The 17,500-nt window shown below is 42.5% G+C and overlaps 1 protein-coding gene across 2 annotated transcripts in view; it reads left to right on the forward strand.

The window, feature by feature from the left end:
- Positions 1-17,500, forward strand: part of sobpa (sine oculis binding protein homolog (Drosophila) a) — a 47,523-nt gene that overhangs the window by 12,465 nt on the left and 17,558 nt on the right. For both annotated transcript variants that reach the window (XM_053679314.1, XM_017464709.3), the window contains exons 2-4: positions 5,980-6,115; positions 7,567-7,788; positions 11,323-11,474. In XM_053679314.1, coding sequence (XP_053535289.1) covers positions 5,980-6,115; positions 7,567-7,788; positions 11,323-11,474 — 510 coding nt within the window. The remainder of the gene's footprint in view (positions 1-5,979; positions 6,116-7,566; positions 7,789-11,322; positions 11,475-17,500) is intronic.

Below are 17,500 nucleotides of genomic sequence, written 5' to 3' on the forward strand. Positions count from 1 at the left end.
AAGAGTGATAGAAAGAGAGAGAGAAGAGAGAGAGAGAGGAGAGGAGTGTGGGCCTGGGAGGGAAACTTGGCGAAGCTGGTAGGGAATTTTATCGTGGTGTACAGTGACCTACTCCGATTACTGCCCACACCGAGTCCTGTTCCTCATCTCATTACACACAGATGGAGAGAGAGAGACGGAGAGAGAGAGAGACGGAGAGATTTGCAGCCAGTTTGTCTCTAATAATAACAACGGCTCCCTCGTCCGAGGCTTTGTCAGAATTTACAGCGCCGTCTCAGAGAACGTAATTGGAAAGACAGATTAAATCCCTCGCTCCGTTACGAGTGTCCGTCCTCCACAGAAATCCCTCTCTCTTTCTTTCTCTCTCTCTATCCCTCTCTCCTTTCTCTCCCTCATTCCAGCTCTCCTCTTTCATGCGTTGCCATCAAGAGTATCGCGTGATGCGCTCCTGCGCTCCATCTCTCATCTAGTCTGGAAAAGCGAAAGAGAGAGAGAGAGAGAGAGAGAGAGAGAGAGAGAGGAAATGTTAGGGAGATGTATTTATATTTAAACCACAGCGCTGTCGAGTTCTGGATCCTGATTGGTCAGAAGGTGTTGATTAATTCTCTAGAACAGCAGCTCTGACAGTAGCGCAGGTTTGTATTAATGCGCTCGTTCTCATCGTCTAGTGCGCTCGTTCGTATCGTTTCCATAGTAACGACTACTTATAGTGGCTGTAACATACGTGATAACAGGAAGAAGTTTGTTTTGTGTAGCTATAAATGGACAAAAAGTGCAACATGTTCTTTTAATAATCCTCGCTGTGGTAACAGAGGAATAAAAAACGCTTTGGGACATGTGTCAAGATTCATCTATCCTCTCTCTCTCTCTCGATCCGTTTGTTTTCTTTCTCTTTCTCTCCTATTTATCTCGCGCTCTCGCACGTCAAATCTTCATCTCTTCTCTCCGTCCCGTTCTCTCTCTATTCCTCTCTATCTTTCCTCTTCTATCCCTCACTCTTTTCTTCTTCCTCCCCCTTTCTGTACTTATTCTTTATCTGCCCTGGTCTATCCCTCTTTCTTTAATCCCTCTCTCTCGTTTCTCTAGGCGGACACGTAAGTTTGACACGAGCGGAAAGCAAGGCGAAAACGGCGAAAACTATCGCGTGTATGTTTTGCTTAACCTGTGTCTGATGTAAATCTGTACTATTTATTTGTCTTGTATTCTTTTTTTTTAGCGACGCAGTAGTGAAGCGGTCATAGAAGCACCGCCAGAAGTCCTTAATCATGCTTGTTGTCATGGTTACGCTCATAGTTATAAAGCATGACCGATTAAGAACTCACGTTGATGTCGATGTTTTTCAAAACGGCGGCACTCGCAGAGCTTGCGTTCGATGCTAAGTCCAATAACAGCGTTTTTTCAGTCGTCGTGAGTGTTTTTTTAATAATTTAACAACACATCTGAGAGAAATGTTAACGTTCCGTACAGGTGTATGTAACTTTCTGGCGCCGTCGCGCCTCTGTTTTGTCTCTGCGCGATATTTATCGGCTCTGTGCTTGTGTAATGATTAGCCCTAGTCATTAGCTAGCTTATGCTCGGCGTCCAGCTTTCCCGTAAAGTTCTGTCACGACTTTATTCACTTAAATGTTGCGCGTGACATGATATACCAGTAAATGTATATTTAATACTTTCGCTATAGGTAGTGACGGAGGAACAGAGGAGGAGAACGAGAGAACAGCGTGAGCGGTTTAGATTTTTACAATCATATGAGACGTATTTAAGGCTCTCGCGTGTCCTGTGGGTTTTATCATAATGTGGTTTAGCGCTCAACGTCGAGCGCTAACTGGGTGATGAAATCCAGCGTAACCTCCTGCTGATTAACTGCAACGTCTCGCCCGTAACAAGTACAGGAAAATAAAACCTCCTCCGGGATTTAAACACTGACCAAAATCCAGCTTCGATTACAGCGCGGGCGTCTCCGGTCACGACCTTAACTTGACCTTGTCTTGTGATTTCAGCGAGTTCAGCTGGACTTTTGTTTTAAAAAGAACTTTAAAACAATTTTCTAATTTTTTTCCAGTCCTCGATCAGCCGAGACGTGTTTGGCGTGAAGTTTGCTTCTCTGGAGCTACTGTAGGCTAATGTAGCTAACGAGTAACAGAAGCTTATAGCCTTCAGCTTTCAATCTCCACACACTCACCTGCGATGACGTAGTTTAGCTCAGTAACAGCGTCGTCATAGAAACAGCTTCAGAAAATCTAAAGTTAGATTCACGTATACAAATCAAACGTGGAATTTATTACCTACTTTATTTATTTTTTATTTCATCTAGATCACATGACACCGAACTACGTGTTTACTTTCTTTTTTTAATTATATAATACTACTGGATTTCTTATATTTATATATAATATATTACACATTTTAATTTTTTTTTCTTAATTTCTCTATATTTTACTTTCTTTCTGTTTTTTTTATTGTTTTCCATTCATTTTAACTTTATTTGTAGTATTTTCACAGTTTATTTGTTGTTCTTTAAGATTGCTCGTGAATTTGATATAACTTATTAGATCAGGCTGTTTTCTAGAAGTTTACTTTATGATGGAGTATATTTTTCTTTAATTGTCTCTGTTTTAAAAGCGAAAAGAGAAATTAGAAATGAAAACATTTGGGAATGTGTTTTAATTTCTCATTTCTTGTTTGCCTTTTAGCTACATGCTATGTTAGAGTTATATTATTATTACTGTTGTTGTTGTTTGTCTATTTGTTTTTATGATGTTTCTAGAGTTTCTGGTTGTATATGTTAAATGCCTTGGGCCTGAGAGAGAAAGCGACAGAGAGAGAGAGCAAGAGAGAGAGAGAGAGAGAGAGAGAGAGAGAGAAAGTGAGCGAGAGAGAGCGAATGAGAGAGAGAGAGAGAATGTGAGCGAGAGAGAGAGAGAGTGAGAGAGAGAGCTAGAGAGAGAGCGAGAGAGAGAGAATGAGAGAGAGACAGAGTGAGAGAGAGAGAGAGAATGTGTGAGAGAGAGAATGTGAGAGAGAGAGAGAAAGTGAGCGAGAGAGCGAATGAGAGAGAGAGATAGAATGTGAGAGAGAATGAGAAAGAGAGAATGAGAGAGAGAGAGAATGTGTGAGAGAGCGAGCGAGAGAGAGAATGTGAGCGAGAGAGAGAGTGAGAGAGAGAGCTAGAGAGAGAGCGAGAGAGAGAGAGAATGTGAGCGAGAGAGAGTGAGAGAGAGAGCTAGAGAGCGAGAGAGAGAGAGAATGAGAGAGAGACAGAGCAAGAGAGAGAGAGAGAGAGAGAGAGAATGTGTGAGAGAGAGAGAATGTGAGTGAGAGACAGAGAGAGAGCGCGAGAGAGAGAGAGAGAGAGAGAGAGAGACAGCAAGAGAGAGAGAGAGAATGTGAGTGAGAGACAGAGAGAGAGAGAGAGAGAGAATGTGTGTGAGAGAGAGAGAATGTGTGTGAGAGAGAGAGAATGAGAGAGAGAGAGAGAGAGAGAATGTGTGTGAGAGAGAGAGAATGTGTGTGAGAGAGAGAGAATGAGAGAGAGAGAGAGAGAGAGAGAGAGAGAATGTGTGTGAGAGAGAGAGAGAGAGAGAGAGAGAGAGAGAGAGAGAGAATGTGTGTGAGAGAGAGAGAATGTGAGTGAGAGAGAGAGAGAGAGAGAGAGAGAGAGAGAGAATGTGTGTGAGAGAGAGAGAATGTGAGTGAGAGAGAGAGAGAGAGAGAGAGAGAGAGAATGTGTGTGAGAGAGAGAGAATGAGAGAGAGAGAGAGAGAGAATGTGTGTGAGAGAGAGAGAATGAGAGAGAGAGAGAGAGAGAGAGAGAGAGAGAGAGAGAATGTGTGTGAGAGAGAGAGAGAGAGAGAGAGAGAGAGAATGTGTGTGAGAGAGAGAGAATGTGAGTGAGAGAGAGAGAGAGAGAGAGAGAGAGAGAATGTGTGTGAGAGAGAGAGAATGAGAGAGAGAGAGAGAGAGAATGTGTGTGAGAGAGAGAGAATGAGAGAGAGAGAGAGAGAGAGAGAGAGAGAGAGAGAGAATGTGTGTGAGAGAGAGAGAGAGAGAGAGAGAGAGAGAGAGAGAGAGAATGAACCGAATTCCTTAATAAATGTTATTGCAATAATGGTAATCTTGTGAGAGAAACAGAAACACATTTTGTTATTTCGGGATTTATTCCCGTGTCCTGCTCCGGTTTTGTTAAACTACAAGCACAAATGTTTTTCCGAGGCCAGTTACGTAATTTCACATTACAGTAGTAATATTCTATTTCAGTTTCAGGGTGTGTAATAACTCCTGGGAAATGAGCCTGGACTGGGAAAGGCTGCAACGCCATGTTTTATGACAGAAACACACATTTCTCTAACCACGAGTAATAAACATCACATATTCAGTTCCAGATGGAGTGTAAAGGAGACTCGGGTCTCAGTCGTCTGGAGGAAGAGTGGATATAAACCTGCGCGATTGTGTTTGTTAATTTGTTAAAAATGGTGTTTTTGATTGACGGAGTTCGTTATTATAACGCAGCCGCTGTAGATTTTCGGACGACGTCATCAGTAGAGACGCCTGATGGAGCTGAACGGAATGAAGATATACTCGCACTAAAAGTAACAAAAAAAACCCCCCCAAAACCTAAAGTTAATCTTTCGATCATTAAACGTGACGTGCATGTCCAGATGACGAGCATGTTAACCTGACTGACGGTTTGGACATTTGATTGACAGCAGGTGGTCTCTATGGCAACTGGAGAATAGATTGAGACAGACTGTCCATAATAAAGAACATAGGTAGGTAGGTAGGTAGGTAGGTACAGCCTTTGAATATAGAACCTGAAAACATGGGACCCTGGGAATATGGGACTTGAGGAACATAACAGCCCACTGAGAGCATAAACCTTGTACTTTAGCACCACAGAACCCTGAGAACATAGCCAAAGTCCATTTGGGTTTGAGATCAAACGATGGAGATGAGACGAGAGTTTAGGATTTCAGATTCTATTTCCTGGTGTTTATATCTAGATGTGTTCAAAAAAACATAAAACATCTTGCATCTTGTGGTACGGCGTCTGTATTTCTGCTCTCGAAGTCTTCTTCGAACGGTGGATTGTGATACCTTCACCCCTGCCCTGTCGAGGATGTTGGTGACTGTTGTTTTGGGGGTTTTTTTTCTTCACAGCTATCACGGTGTTTCCGTCATAAGATGTTGTTGTTGTTTTCCTTGGCCGACCTGTTCGGTGTCTGTTGCTCAGAACACTAGTGGTTTCTTTCTCTTTCAGAACATTCCAGATTGTTCTATTGGCTATACCCGAGCTTCAGAATGGCTCGCTTTTTCTCCCGTAGACAGCTCTCTGATCTTCATGTCGGCTTAACCTTTTTAACAGCAAAATGCCCAGATGACCCTGAAGGCTCAAACCAAGAGTAGATGTTTAGAGTTATTTATTGTTTAAACAATTAATCTAACAGGACACACCTGGGTAACAAGAAACACCTGTCAGTCACATGTTCCAGTATTGGGCGGTCTGATACAGAATGTGCCGTGTTCGGTGTCGTTTAACACAGCTGACGTATAAATATCAGGAAATAAAGGCTGGAATTCTAATATCTAATCTTCTCATATTCAGATTTTGATATCAAACCCTCTCGAGTAAAGACAAATGAATTGGCCTTGCCGTTCCGATCGATTCAGATAGGACTGTATCACTCTGGGAACATAGGACCCTGTGAACATCGAGCCTGGGGAACAGAACACTAGGAACATGGGGTCGGAGAACTCTGAGCACAAAGTACGCTGAAAACATAGGACCCTATGGAACATGGGAAAATCCCTGGATTTTCATCTGGAGAACATCCATAGAACATGAGAACTATTAAGTAGATCTCTACGGAGCAGATGTGTGTTTGTGTGTGTGTGTGTGCGTGTGTGTGGAACATAAACACAACAGGATGTTATGCAATCCGTTATAAACACTGCTGCTATGTTGTATGTTCTTATTTTGTGCAGAGTTTTGCAGAGAACACGATGAACGAGCTGCTCGGTTGGTACGGGTACGACAAAGTGGAGCTGCGAGACTCGGACGACATCGAGATCCGTAACTATCCGGACGGGGAAATCCGCCAGCACATCTCCGTCCTGAAAGGTGAGAGCCGACCGTAACACACGCCGAGTAAAAAACAAACCATTACCGTTTCAGACCAAAGACTGAAAAAACGTCCAGTATACAATAGAATATAATTTAAGGGTCATTTGTTTATTACGTGAGAGTTATTTAAAATCTATTCATTTATTTATCCCACGCATAATTCATTTTAACATGTTTTTTTCATTACTTACTGCTTAATGGCTTAATTACTTAATTCATTACAGCTAAGAAGTATAATCATGTTTAATCATCTTTATTAGTATTCAATTTAAGCATTAAAAATGTACAAATACATAAAGGAGTAAATAATGAAGGTTGGATGGCAGTGGCAGATCCAAATGTCACCAAATTTCACCCTTTTGGATCTTTTGGGATCTTTTTTGAAAGTTTGAATCTCCAGACAGTTTCTTCTGGTGTGAATCGGTGTTCATACTGTTTTAATGATTTCTTCTTATTTGGCATTTCATCGCCATTCTTGATGAAACGGGATTCCCATTTCTGTAAACAGTATGTATATACGGTCATGTATCTACACATATACACGGCATACTACTGTATATAGTAGAGAAATATTCCCCTAGCGCGTGTTTGCGTTTTCGTTTTGTTTTTTATCCGCTGAACTAGTACTAGAACTTTCTGACGCTAAACATGTCTGGCTGATTGATAACACGTAAACAGTCATTTTTTTTGCTAGAAACCGTCGCTTAATTTGCATCTAAAAGAAGTCCAACGAGCGTCGTACATCATTAACGAACGCCGTGAATCATTTTAAAATGACGAGTAATGAGGTGAAATGACCGGAATGTTCCATCGCTCATTCCGTCCCCAAACCCCCCGACCCCTCCCCCACCTGCTAGCAGGAGGATTACAGTCAGCAAAAGTGACGTGTCGTGTTGCTGGAGAATGACGACTTCCCACCACGGTCTAAAATCTCACCCTGAGATATTTAGTCTAAGTTTGAACATTGGGACATCGGCACATTAGCGGAACGTAAACTTTCGGCGAGGAAGACGATGTCCTGCCTTCTCCGTTTTGACGTAAAGAGCAGATTTCAGCGTTTAAAGAGCGCCATGTTGCGACACTATCTGCGATGTCTCGCTAATGCTAAACGCCTGGCCCGGGAACGTCCTCGTAATTACGTTCTGCCGTCGTCCAGATTAGGATGCTACGCTATTGTTAGCGAATGAAGGTGCAAGAAGTGAGATTAGCGAAGACACAATCAGAGCTAATTAGCTCGTTTATTTAGACGTAATCCCTGTCAGCTGGAGTACACAGTTAGCATGACAAATGAGTTTCTGGAAATCGGCCGTCGTGCGTTTTGGGCCTTTTTGGTTTTTGGGATGGTGCAGGTGAGAAGTGTGTGACGTGTGTGTGTGTGCGTGTGTGAAGAGTGTCTGTGTATCAAGAATGCTCTTGACCCTCTGCGTCTCTCTCTCTTTTTATTTCAGAAAATTCTTTGCCAAAAGCGGTGATGCCCGAGGCCAGCTCGTCTCCTCCTCATGCCAACAGCTCCTCTTCAACTCCGACATCACGCAACGGCGTCGCCACGGAGACGCCTGCTATCCCTGCCTCCTCCTCCTCCTCTTCCTCGACAACTGTTGCCAAGGAGCAAGGGGGCATGCCAATCATAGTTCCCATGATTCCACCCCCACTCATCAAACCACCAGCAGGTGAGAATTACACACACACACACACACACACACACACACACACACACAGAGATACAAATGACATCACTACATAGCAGTATATCACTTTAAGGCAGTATGACATCACTATATCATAGTATGACATCACTCTGCAACAGTATATCACTTCACAGTAGCATGACATCACTACATAGACAAACTGTGAGTACTCTGCTAAATATTACATCAGCATAGCAGCGTACCACTACGTTATTAGAGTGTGGGTACTATATAGTACTATTTAGCAGCAGTGTCCGTTTGGGACGCAGCCATGGAGAAGCAGGAACACACACAAACGTGCAGATTGAACCTTTTCATAGAAACACACCTCTAGAGACTCAGTGCACTGATCCCCCCCCCCCCCCCCCCCCCCCCCCCCCCCCCGTCCCCCCCGTCCCCTCAGCAGGGCGCACGGCCGCAGGTAATTAGTCCGTTTTTAAAGTGGCCTTATATTTGTGACTAGTGCTTGTTTATTCAAATTTACATTGTTAATACATTTTAATTAAAATTCTAATCAAATAATGGCTTACTAAATTACACTCAAGTGAATTCAATTAAATTAATTAATGTTGTGTGTGTGTGTGTGTGTATTCACTCATATTGTGGCTTGGTGGAGTGTGTATATGTTTGTGTACATGTGTCTCTTGTATGTGTATGTGTGTGTGTGTGTGTGTGTGTGTGTGTGTGTGTGTGTGTGTGTGTGGAAGCATGCACTGAAATAGTTATGTATTTGCTCTTAGTGTGTGTGTGTGTGTGTGTGTGTGTGTGTGTGTGTGTGTGTGTGTGGACATCCTCCAAGTGAGAAACAGATGGTGTGGACTTGCTAATTACCATGGCAACATTGCCCCAAACTCCGCCCACATGCTGCTCTGGCCCTTTGGAATAATGCATGAGCTGCTGGAGGGTCTCTCGCACATGCACACACACACACACACATACACACACACTCAAATTTGAAGTGCAGGTATGTGGCATCATGCCCACGGATTCGCTGTATGCATGTAATTACCCGTGGCCGTGCGCCCTACTGAGGGGGATTTGGGGGGAAATAGGACACAGCCGCTGCACAGAGTCTCTGAACGCTCGGTTTGAGAGCGGTATGTTTATATAAATATGTTAAAGTGTGTGTTCAAACTTCTCCACGAGTTCCGTAGTGCCACAAAATAGTACACTACTTCTAGCACCTAATGTGACGGTGAATCAGGACGCAGCCGCACACTGGCCCCTTATAACCGTGTCCACTCGGCTAGCTAGAACACGCCGCGCGATAAATCATTTTCGTTTGTGAACACAAACAAGAGGGACAGAGCGCGTGGAAAAAGAGAGAACACGGGGAACTGACAGAGAAATAGAGACAGAAAGAGGGAGAGCAGTGCCTCTGAGAAAAGGGGTAGAGAGGAAAGAGAGAAAAGAGAAAAGATGGAGCGGACAAAGACGCAGGAGTAAGAGGGACACGGAGTGAGAGAATGGGATAAAGAGGGAAAAAATGAAAGGTGAGAAAAAGGGAAAAGAGAAAGAACGACAAACACTTACGGGCAGCTCGCCGAATAATAATGAATTAATTAATTATAAATAATTATTAGCATGATTAATTACAGGAGTTTGCGCTTAGGGACGTAGCCCACGGCCCTGCCACAGATTTGTGAAGAGGAAGCAGAGCGATAAAGAGGGAGAAAGAGATAGCGATAGATACAAAGAGGTAGAAATAGAGGCAGAAACGGACGTAGGGATGGGGATGTCGGAGAAAACTGTAGAGAGAGAAGAAATGTGACAGAGAAGAGAGAGACAACAGGGAGGCAGGAGTGAGACAGGGAGAAACGGAGCGAGAGAGAGAGAGAGAGTAAGGGATAAAGAGGAGCTGGGAGCCCCTGGGCTTGAACAATTATTGGTTTATACAATACACCATGACCTGAATCTGAAACAGCTGCAACCAGAAAATAAATTAAGACTGAAATAACACAGAAACTGTAGTCTCTATCATCCTATAAAGTGTTGCTTAGTGTGATTTGCATTTCATGCAGCAAGACCCTACCGGTAATGGCAAAGTTTTTACACTTTTCTATTTTGCTGCACTTTAGTGACGATCCCTAAACTCCGAATAAGAAGTTTCCTGCTTTGATTAAACACGTGTAGTTGGATCTCCATTTGATGTCATATTCATAACACGTAGTGGTACAATACTCTGTGCACAGATATCCCAGTGTGTGAATACGAAACTAACTTTACCCCATGTGAAACAGACACGATGCCACCACCTTGACCAAACCGAACCTCTATGCAGCCCGCCCCGCACCATATCACATCGCACCACATTGCACCACACCACATCACAGCGCACCACACCACATCGCATCATACCATATTACATCACACTACACCGCACCACACCACAACACACCACAACACACCACATCACACCACACCACACAAAATGCTCATATTTTGATTGATGTCTTCATATTCTACTTGGGAATTGTGACTGTTGAATTATATTTGAACGAATAACTAATATTCTTGTATATCTTCAATGGGGTGCCATTACTTTAATTGTCACTGGGTGTCATGAGCACAGACCGTTACACCACTGAACACCGTTTCCGTTAAAGATCCGTTTTTAATTGTTAAACGCAGCGGCATCGATAGATGGGTCTGTTCGATCGATTTTGTCGAAATAAAATGAAACCGTGTACGTTTAAATTATAGCAGCGCCACTGTGTCATGCTTTACGTGTTATGAAGCCTCATAAACAGGACACAAGCGTGTCTTTGAGTGTGCCCGCTGGTCTTACACACACACACACACACACATCATGTCTTCCCCTGTGAGAGGGACACGCCTCCTAGCAATGTGCTCATCAAGTCTGGCCTAGACACAGTTCAAACACACACACACACACGCACACACCTGTCACCCCAGCAGCAAACGCCCCTCAGCAGCACACTCACCATTTTCAGGCACAGTGCATGGGCACACACACACACACACACACACACACACACGCATACTGTCTTTGCCTTTCTGTCTCTCTCTTTCTCGCTCTCACACACACACACACACACACACACACACACACACACACACACACGCAAATGCATACACAAATTATGTCTTGCTATCGCCATGTCAACACTGGGCTGTTACCTTGGCAACGGGTGGCATAACCGGCTACGCCTGAGTGTGTGTATGTATGTGTGTGTGTGTGTGTGAGACAGAGGGCTTGTTCAAGCTGCCATCACATTTTTCTGATGTATAAATTATGTTTCATTCAAACTAGGGCAGGATCACACACACACACACACCCCCCCCCCCCCCCACACACACACACACACACATACACACAGGGTTATTATTACAGTTTTGTAAGGTTGCATTAGCGCTGTGCTTTCTCCAACACTTTGCTGGTTTTTGTCTACTTTTGATTTTGTGTAGCTTTCATATATTTACGTTCATCTGTGTTTCTTTCTCTACTCACTCTCTCTCTCTCTCTCTCTCGCTCTCTCTCTCTCTCTCTCTCAGAGGAGGACATGTGTAACGTTCAGATCGTTTGTGCGTGGTGTCAGAAGGTCGGCTTGAAGCGTTACTCCCTCAGCATGGGCTCGGAACTCAAGAGCTTCTGCAGCGAGAAGTGTTTCGCCGCCTGCCGACGCGCCTACTTCAAGCGCAACAAGGTAAGCCGACGGGCCGCGCCCGGGCCACGCCCGTTTTCTTTTCCTCCACCCTTAGCTGATCGGGCCCTCTCTTGCTTCTGACATCACTTCCTGTCTGCTCGGCTAACCCTGTGGCACGTGCGCTGTGCTGTGAGCGTTTAGCCTTCCTGTCACTGACTGTGTGCTTTCTCTCTTACACCTAAGCTGGGATTTGTGAGGACTTTACCTGTGAGTATGCAGCGTTTACCTTCTTCCTCCTCCTGCCTGTGTGCGTTAGAGATCTCTCTCTCTCACACACACACACACACACACACACACACACACACACACACATCCTATTAGTGTGTGCATGTTCTCTCAACCCACTTTATACACCACCTCCTAGACAACACATACACACGTTATCTTATACACTGTAACACAGCAGTGTTTATACTGTATATTAGGAATGGCAAAAATAATCGATTCTTATATTAGATTCTGTGATTCATATTTGTGATTGGTTCTGCGGTTCAGTTCTGTGATTCGGTTGTATGATTAGATTCTATGATTCAGTTGTATCATTAGATTCTATGATTCAGTTGTATCATTAGATTCTGTGATTCGGTTGTATCATTAGATTCTGTGATTTGTTGTATCATTAGATTCTGTGATTCGGTTGTAAGATTCGATTCTGTGATTCGGTTGCAAGATTAGATTCTGTGATTTGTTGTATCATTAGATTCTGTGATTCGGTTGTAAGATTCGATTCTGTGATTCGGTTGTAAGATTAGATTCTGTGATTCGGTTGTAAGATTCGATTCTGTGATTCGGTTGTATCATTAGATTCTGTGATTTGATTCAGTGATTGAATGAGATGAAGAATCAGTGAAATCATATGTGGCAGTGTTTTAGTACAATATTCAACGATGTGGTGGTGTAATGAAGCAGAGCTACTGTTACCACCCCAGTGTCCTTTATGAAAGAATGTTGTATTTTTGTCCATTTATGGTTACATTAATGTTGTTAATTATTTACAGAATTAATTAGTTCCAAATTAGACAGAATGAAAGAAAGAAAGAAAAGAGTGGGGAGTGAAGAGAGGGGTGATGGATATAAAATGTAAAGTAACAAAGTGTGAAGAATAAAATCAAATAAAAAAGAGCGGGAAATATTTGTCAAACAAACAGAAAGAACGACTGAATACGATTGAGGATGGAAATAAAGTTGATAACTGATTATTTTCCATCATGTCCTCAAGTGTTCAATTCCTCTAATGCCACAGCGATTTACCAACCATTAGAGCTTTCGTTCATTAAATAATGCAAATGTTGTACTTTTTATCCGTTTATAATTACATTTAACGTTATCGAGCCTTTTTCCATTCACGTCGCAACAGAGGGACTAACTGAGAGCTTTAATCAGTCCATATCTGTGATATGGAACCATCCAGAATGTTCTGATGTGTAACACGTCACACAAGCTAACTGGTGTGTAAAGTTATGACTGTGTAAAGTTAAGCTGAGGGGCGGAGCCAACGTTTGCAAACAATTCCAATTCAAAGTGGCTTTTTAATTGAATCTGTTTGGCAGCTCTGGGATTTAAACTCACAACCTTCTGGTTTCTCGTGTGTTCCCATCAGGAATTCCAATCAGTGACTCCATTCCCTCCAAAGCCATTTGTCTACGCACAATCTTCAACACTCGCTAAAATCGCACGGTGGAAACGATCGAACCTGAGCCGCCTGAAGAGCTCTTATTCGTTTATGAGGGCTCGAATTCCCGCCCCTTCTCTCGTGAGGAAATGCCCACAGAGCCTCTAATTGGTGCTGTTAAAAGACGTCGACTGAGAGCCGTGATATCGGTTTCTCCGAGAGCATTTCACAGACATCCAATACCCTCCCGGTGCTCGCCTCTCCTCTTCCTACTACTCTATAACTAAACCCGGCTTGTGTGTGTGTGTGGGGGGGGTTATGGAGGGACAGGGGGGTTGTCTGTCTGTCTGTCTGTCTGTCTGTCTGTGTGTCTGCCTGTCTGTGTGTCTGCCTGTCTGTCTGCCTGTCCGTCTGTGTCCTTGAATACATAAAGTGAGTAAAATGGGGGTTGTGTGCTGACGTGTGCTGCGTGTTTATCCCAAAGAGCTGATTAGAAGAGAAGGGTGATGTGTATAACAAGAAAAGTGATGGATTAGAAAGTATAAAAAAGAAAATGAAAAAAATAAAGAAGGAAAATATTAAGGAGAGGAGAGGTGTCGGAAATGTGAGATAAAGAAGGAAGGAAAGAAAGAAAGAAAATTGAAGTAAAAGGAAAAATGTAAAGACAGAGGTGTGGGAAATATATCTGTTAGGAAAGAAAGAAAGAAAGAAAGAAAGAAAGAAAGAAAGAAAGAAAGAAAGAAGAGGAATGTGATGTGAATGAAATAAAGATGGAGACAAACAGACAATGACAGAGGGACAGAAGAAAGACTGCATAGGTTTAAAAAGAGAAAGAGGGAGAGAAGAAGAAGAAGACAAGAGAGAGAGAAGAAGAGAGAGAAGAAGAAGAAGAGAGAGAAGAAGAGAGAAGAAGAAGCGAGAGAGAAGAAGAGAGAAGAAGAAGAGAGAGAGAAGAAGAGAGAGAAAGAGAGAGAAGAAGAAGAAGAGAGAGAGAGAAGAAGAGAGAGAAAGAGAGAGAAGGAGAAGAAGAGAGAAGAAGAAGAAGAAGAGAGAGAAGAAGAAGTGGAAGAAGAGAGAAGAAGAAGAGAGAGAAGGAGAGAGAGAGAGAGATCTAGGCTTCGCTCTCAGTCAATGAAAAGTGCTGAGTCAGCTTTAATCGTCAGCTCATCAGCAAAATTCCCTTGAACGTATAAAATCAATGATCTTCCTGATCTTCAGTGTAACACTCAGAGATCTTCTCTTCCTCCTCTTCCTTTTCCTCCTCCACTTCCCATTCCTCCTCCATCCATTCACTCACTTTACACTCATCCGTTCATTCACTCTGTCCTTCTTCACCACAGCTCACATCCTTCATTCATTACCCCTCTGTTTCATGAGAGAACACAGCGGGACATGAGCACACGCACAGAACCCTCCCCGAGACGGAACTTACTGGAACCTGAGATCTTTCTGATCTTTCAGTACGTATCTGATTCCTCAAACCCCACGTTCGGAAAAGGGTCCAGTCTGAGTTTAAACAAACATTGTGAAGACGTCCACCATGTTTATTTTGTTCTAAAGTCGCATTAGAAGCCATGGTTCTGATCAACCAGGAGAATGCGCTTACTCAAAGTTAAACATAGAAAATATCACAATTAATTACTTGGGAGACTGGTCACATGACATTTGTTTTTTTACATGCACACACACACACACACACACACACACACACACACGCACACGCACGCACACGATGGGATGTGTAATCCTAATGCTTCCGTGTATGCTCGCAGTTTTGCTGTTTTGGTGTTTTCCAAGCAGTGAGATGAACACACACACACACACACACACACACACACACACACACACACACACACTCATGTGAGAGACACTCGGGTAATCGATACCTCTTTACTCTCTCACTCGCTCACTCTCCCTCCTCTGTCTCACTTCACTCACACTTTTATCTTTCTCCTTTTTCTCTTTCTCCCATTTTTTCCATTTATGTCGCAACTCCAAAATGTTGTCTTGTGTGTGTGTGTGTGTGTGTGTGTGTGTGTGTGTGTGTGTGTGTGTGTGTGTGAGCTGTGGCGTTTCAGTGTTAAATACCCGCAGCTGCTCTGTGTGTGAAACCCAAAACTTTGTCCATGACCAAGAGAGAAAACAGATCCAGTTTCACACACACACACACACACACACACACACATTCCATCCAAACCCAAGATATTAGAGGAAGAGGCAAGTTGCTGGTGCTGGACATCAGACAGAAAGATATCAGACTGAGAAGATCTAGAAAATCTGAGAAGATCTAGGGCTGAATGATAACCATCTGAACAGAATTATGAAATGGGTTTCTTAACAAATAGAGAGCTGGCGTATATCAGGCGTTGATGGTTGGACATTTGAGGATATCTGAAGGCATCTAGATGATCATCTGAACATATATGGAGCTAGAGAATGGTTAACCGGGCAGATCTGAAGATAATGGTTAAACAAACAGGTCTAGTGATAATCCTTGGACATCAGAAATGATCAGAATGGTCTGGGGCAGGATGATACTGGATTTTGGAAAAATCTAGAGCTGTAGGTTATCTAGGATAGCTTCAATGATCTAAGCATGTAGATCTGGAGATAGTGCTTTGACACCTGAAAATATTCGGAGCAGGGAGATGGATAACTGAACATATCCGGAGATGACTGTTGGACATCTGAAAAGTTCAGGATGATCTGCGGCAGGATGATATGGAATATTAGAAGAGGAAAAAAAGAAACGAGAATAAATATCTACACATACTTTATCTAGATCTGGAGATGATGGTTGGATGTCTGGAGCTAGATGAAAAACTGATGCTCTGGGGCAGGGTGATATTCAATATTGGAGGAGAAAAAAATCTAGTGGCGTAGGCTGGATGTCTGAAATGATCTAGAGCGCAAGGAGTAAGTAAATAACATATCTCTAATGTGATGATGGATAATTGAGTAGACCTGGATGATAGTAGAGGTGAAGTGTTGATGCCAGAACAAATCTGGAGCGAGAGGATTGATCATTTTACGGATCAGGTGCTGCAATGATGATGTCTGAATAGATCGAGAACTGGATCCAGAAGTAAAGGATCGATACCTAACCAGATCTGCTACTGAAGGATGGATATCTGAAGATCTCGTGTCTCACATCTCCAGCGTCTGTCTGGTATCCAGTAGCATCTCATTGTATTTTCATCGAGTCAATCACGCTTACTTCATGTTATCAGGCCATAATGTTCCAGCGCAGCACACACTTTTCCAGATTTTGATTGCAGAATTTAGTTCTGTATTATGTTATACGCCATGTGAGTGTGTGTGTATGTGTGTGTGTGTGTGTGTGTGTGTGTATTTATTGGAATGTCCTCCCTGGAGGATGTGTGGTGAACCTCTGTTGGGAAGCATTTGCAGGGAAACACAACTTCACAGCACACATGACTCAAACATCTAAGACAACTTATTTACTTACAGACAATGAGAGAGACAGGCGTGTTTGGTTTGATTGGGTTGTTATTTGGTTCGGCGGTTTTACATCCCTAACACACATATGTGCGCGCACACACACGAACAGAATAAGACATGTGCAAAAGGTAGCCCTGCCAAAAAGGACAAAGAGCACAGTGGCCGAGTGTGTGCAACATGTATGATCCATTTGTCTGTTTCTGCTATGTTTCGACTTTTTTGTACTATGTACTATATACGTACGATATTTGAGAATATTTGCTCAGTACAAATTAAGAGTTTTTTTAAATAAAAAAAAAGTTTTATTTAAAAAACTACAATATATAAATGTTTTCCAACTGGTACTCTGAGGTTATAGTTAGCATTAGTGTGGTAAAGGTAAAGATAATTGAGGTTACGTTTAGGGTTACTAAGGTAAAGGTGTGTACAGTTAGGGTTACTGAGGTAAAGGTTAAAGTTACTGTGGTTAAAGATAACTCCAGTACACAAAGGAAAATGTTTTTTTCCTTGGTAGTTTTCCAAATAAAATCTGCTTTTTTTGGTTAAAGTTGAGGCTACTGAGGTAAACGTTGAAGGTATTGAAGTAAAGTTTAAGGTTACTGAGGTAAAGGGTGAAGTTATTGAGGTTAAAGTTAGGATTTTGGAGATAAAGATTAAGGTTTCTGAGGTAAAAGATGAAATTACTGAGGTAAAGTTTAAGGTTAGTGAGGTAAAGTTTAAGGTTAGTGAGGTAAAGCTTAAGGTTAGTGAGGTAAAGTTCAAGGTTATTCAGGTAAAGATTGAAGTTGTTGAGGTAAATGTTAGCATTACTAAGGTAAAGATTAAGGTTGGTGAGGTAAAGTTTAAGGTTTCTGAGGTAAAAGATGAAATTACTGAGGTAAAGATTAAGGTTAGTGAGGTAAAGTTTAAGGTTATTCAGGTAAAGATTTAAGTTGCTGAGGTAAATGTTAGC

This window comes from Ictalurus punctatus, chromosome 3 (assembly GCF_001660625.3).
Source record: "Ictalurus punctatus breed USDA103 chromosome 3, Coco_2.0, whole genome shotgun sequence".
Classification (NCBI taxonomy): domain Eukaryota; kingdom Metazoa; phylum Chordata; class Actinopteri; order Siluriformes; family Ictaluridae; genus Ictalurus; species Ictalurus punctatus.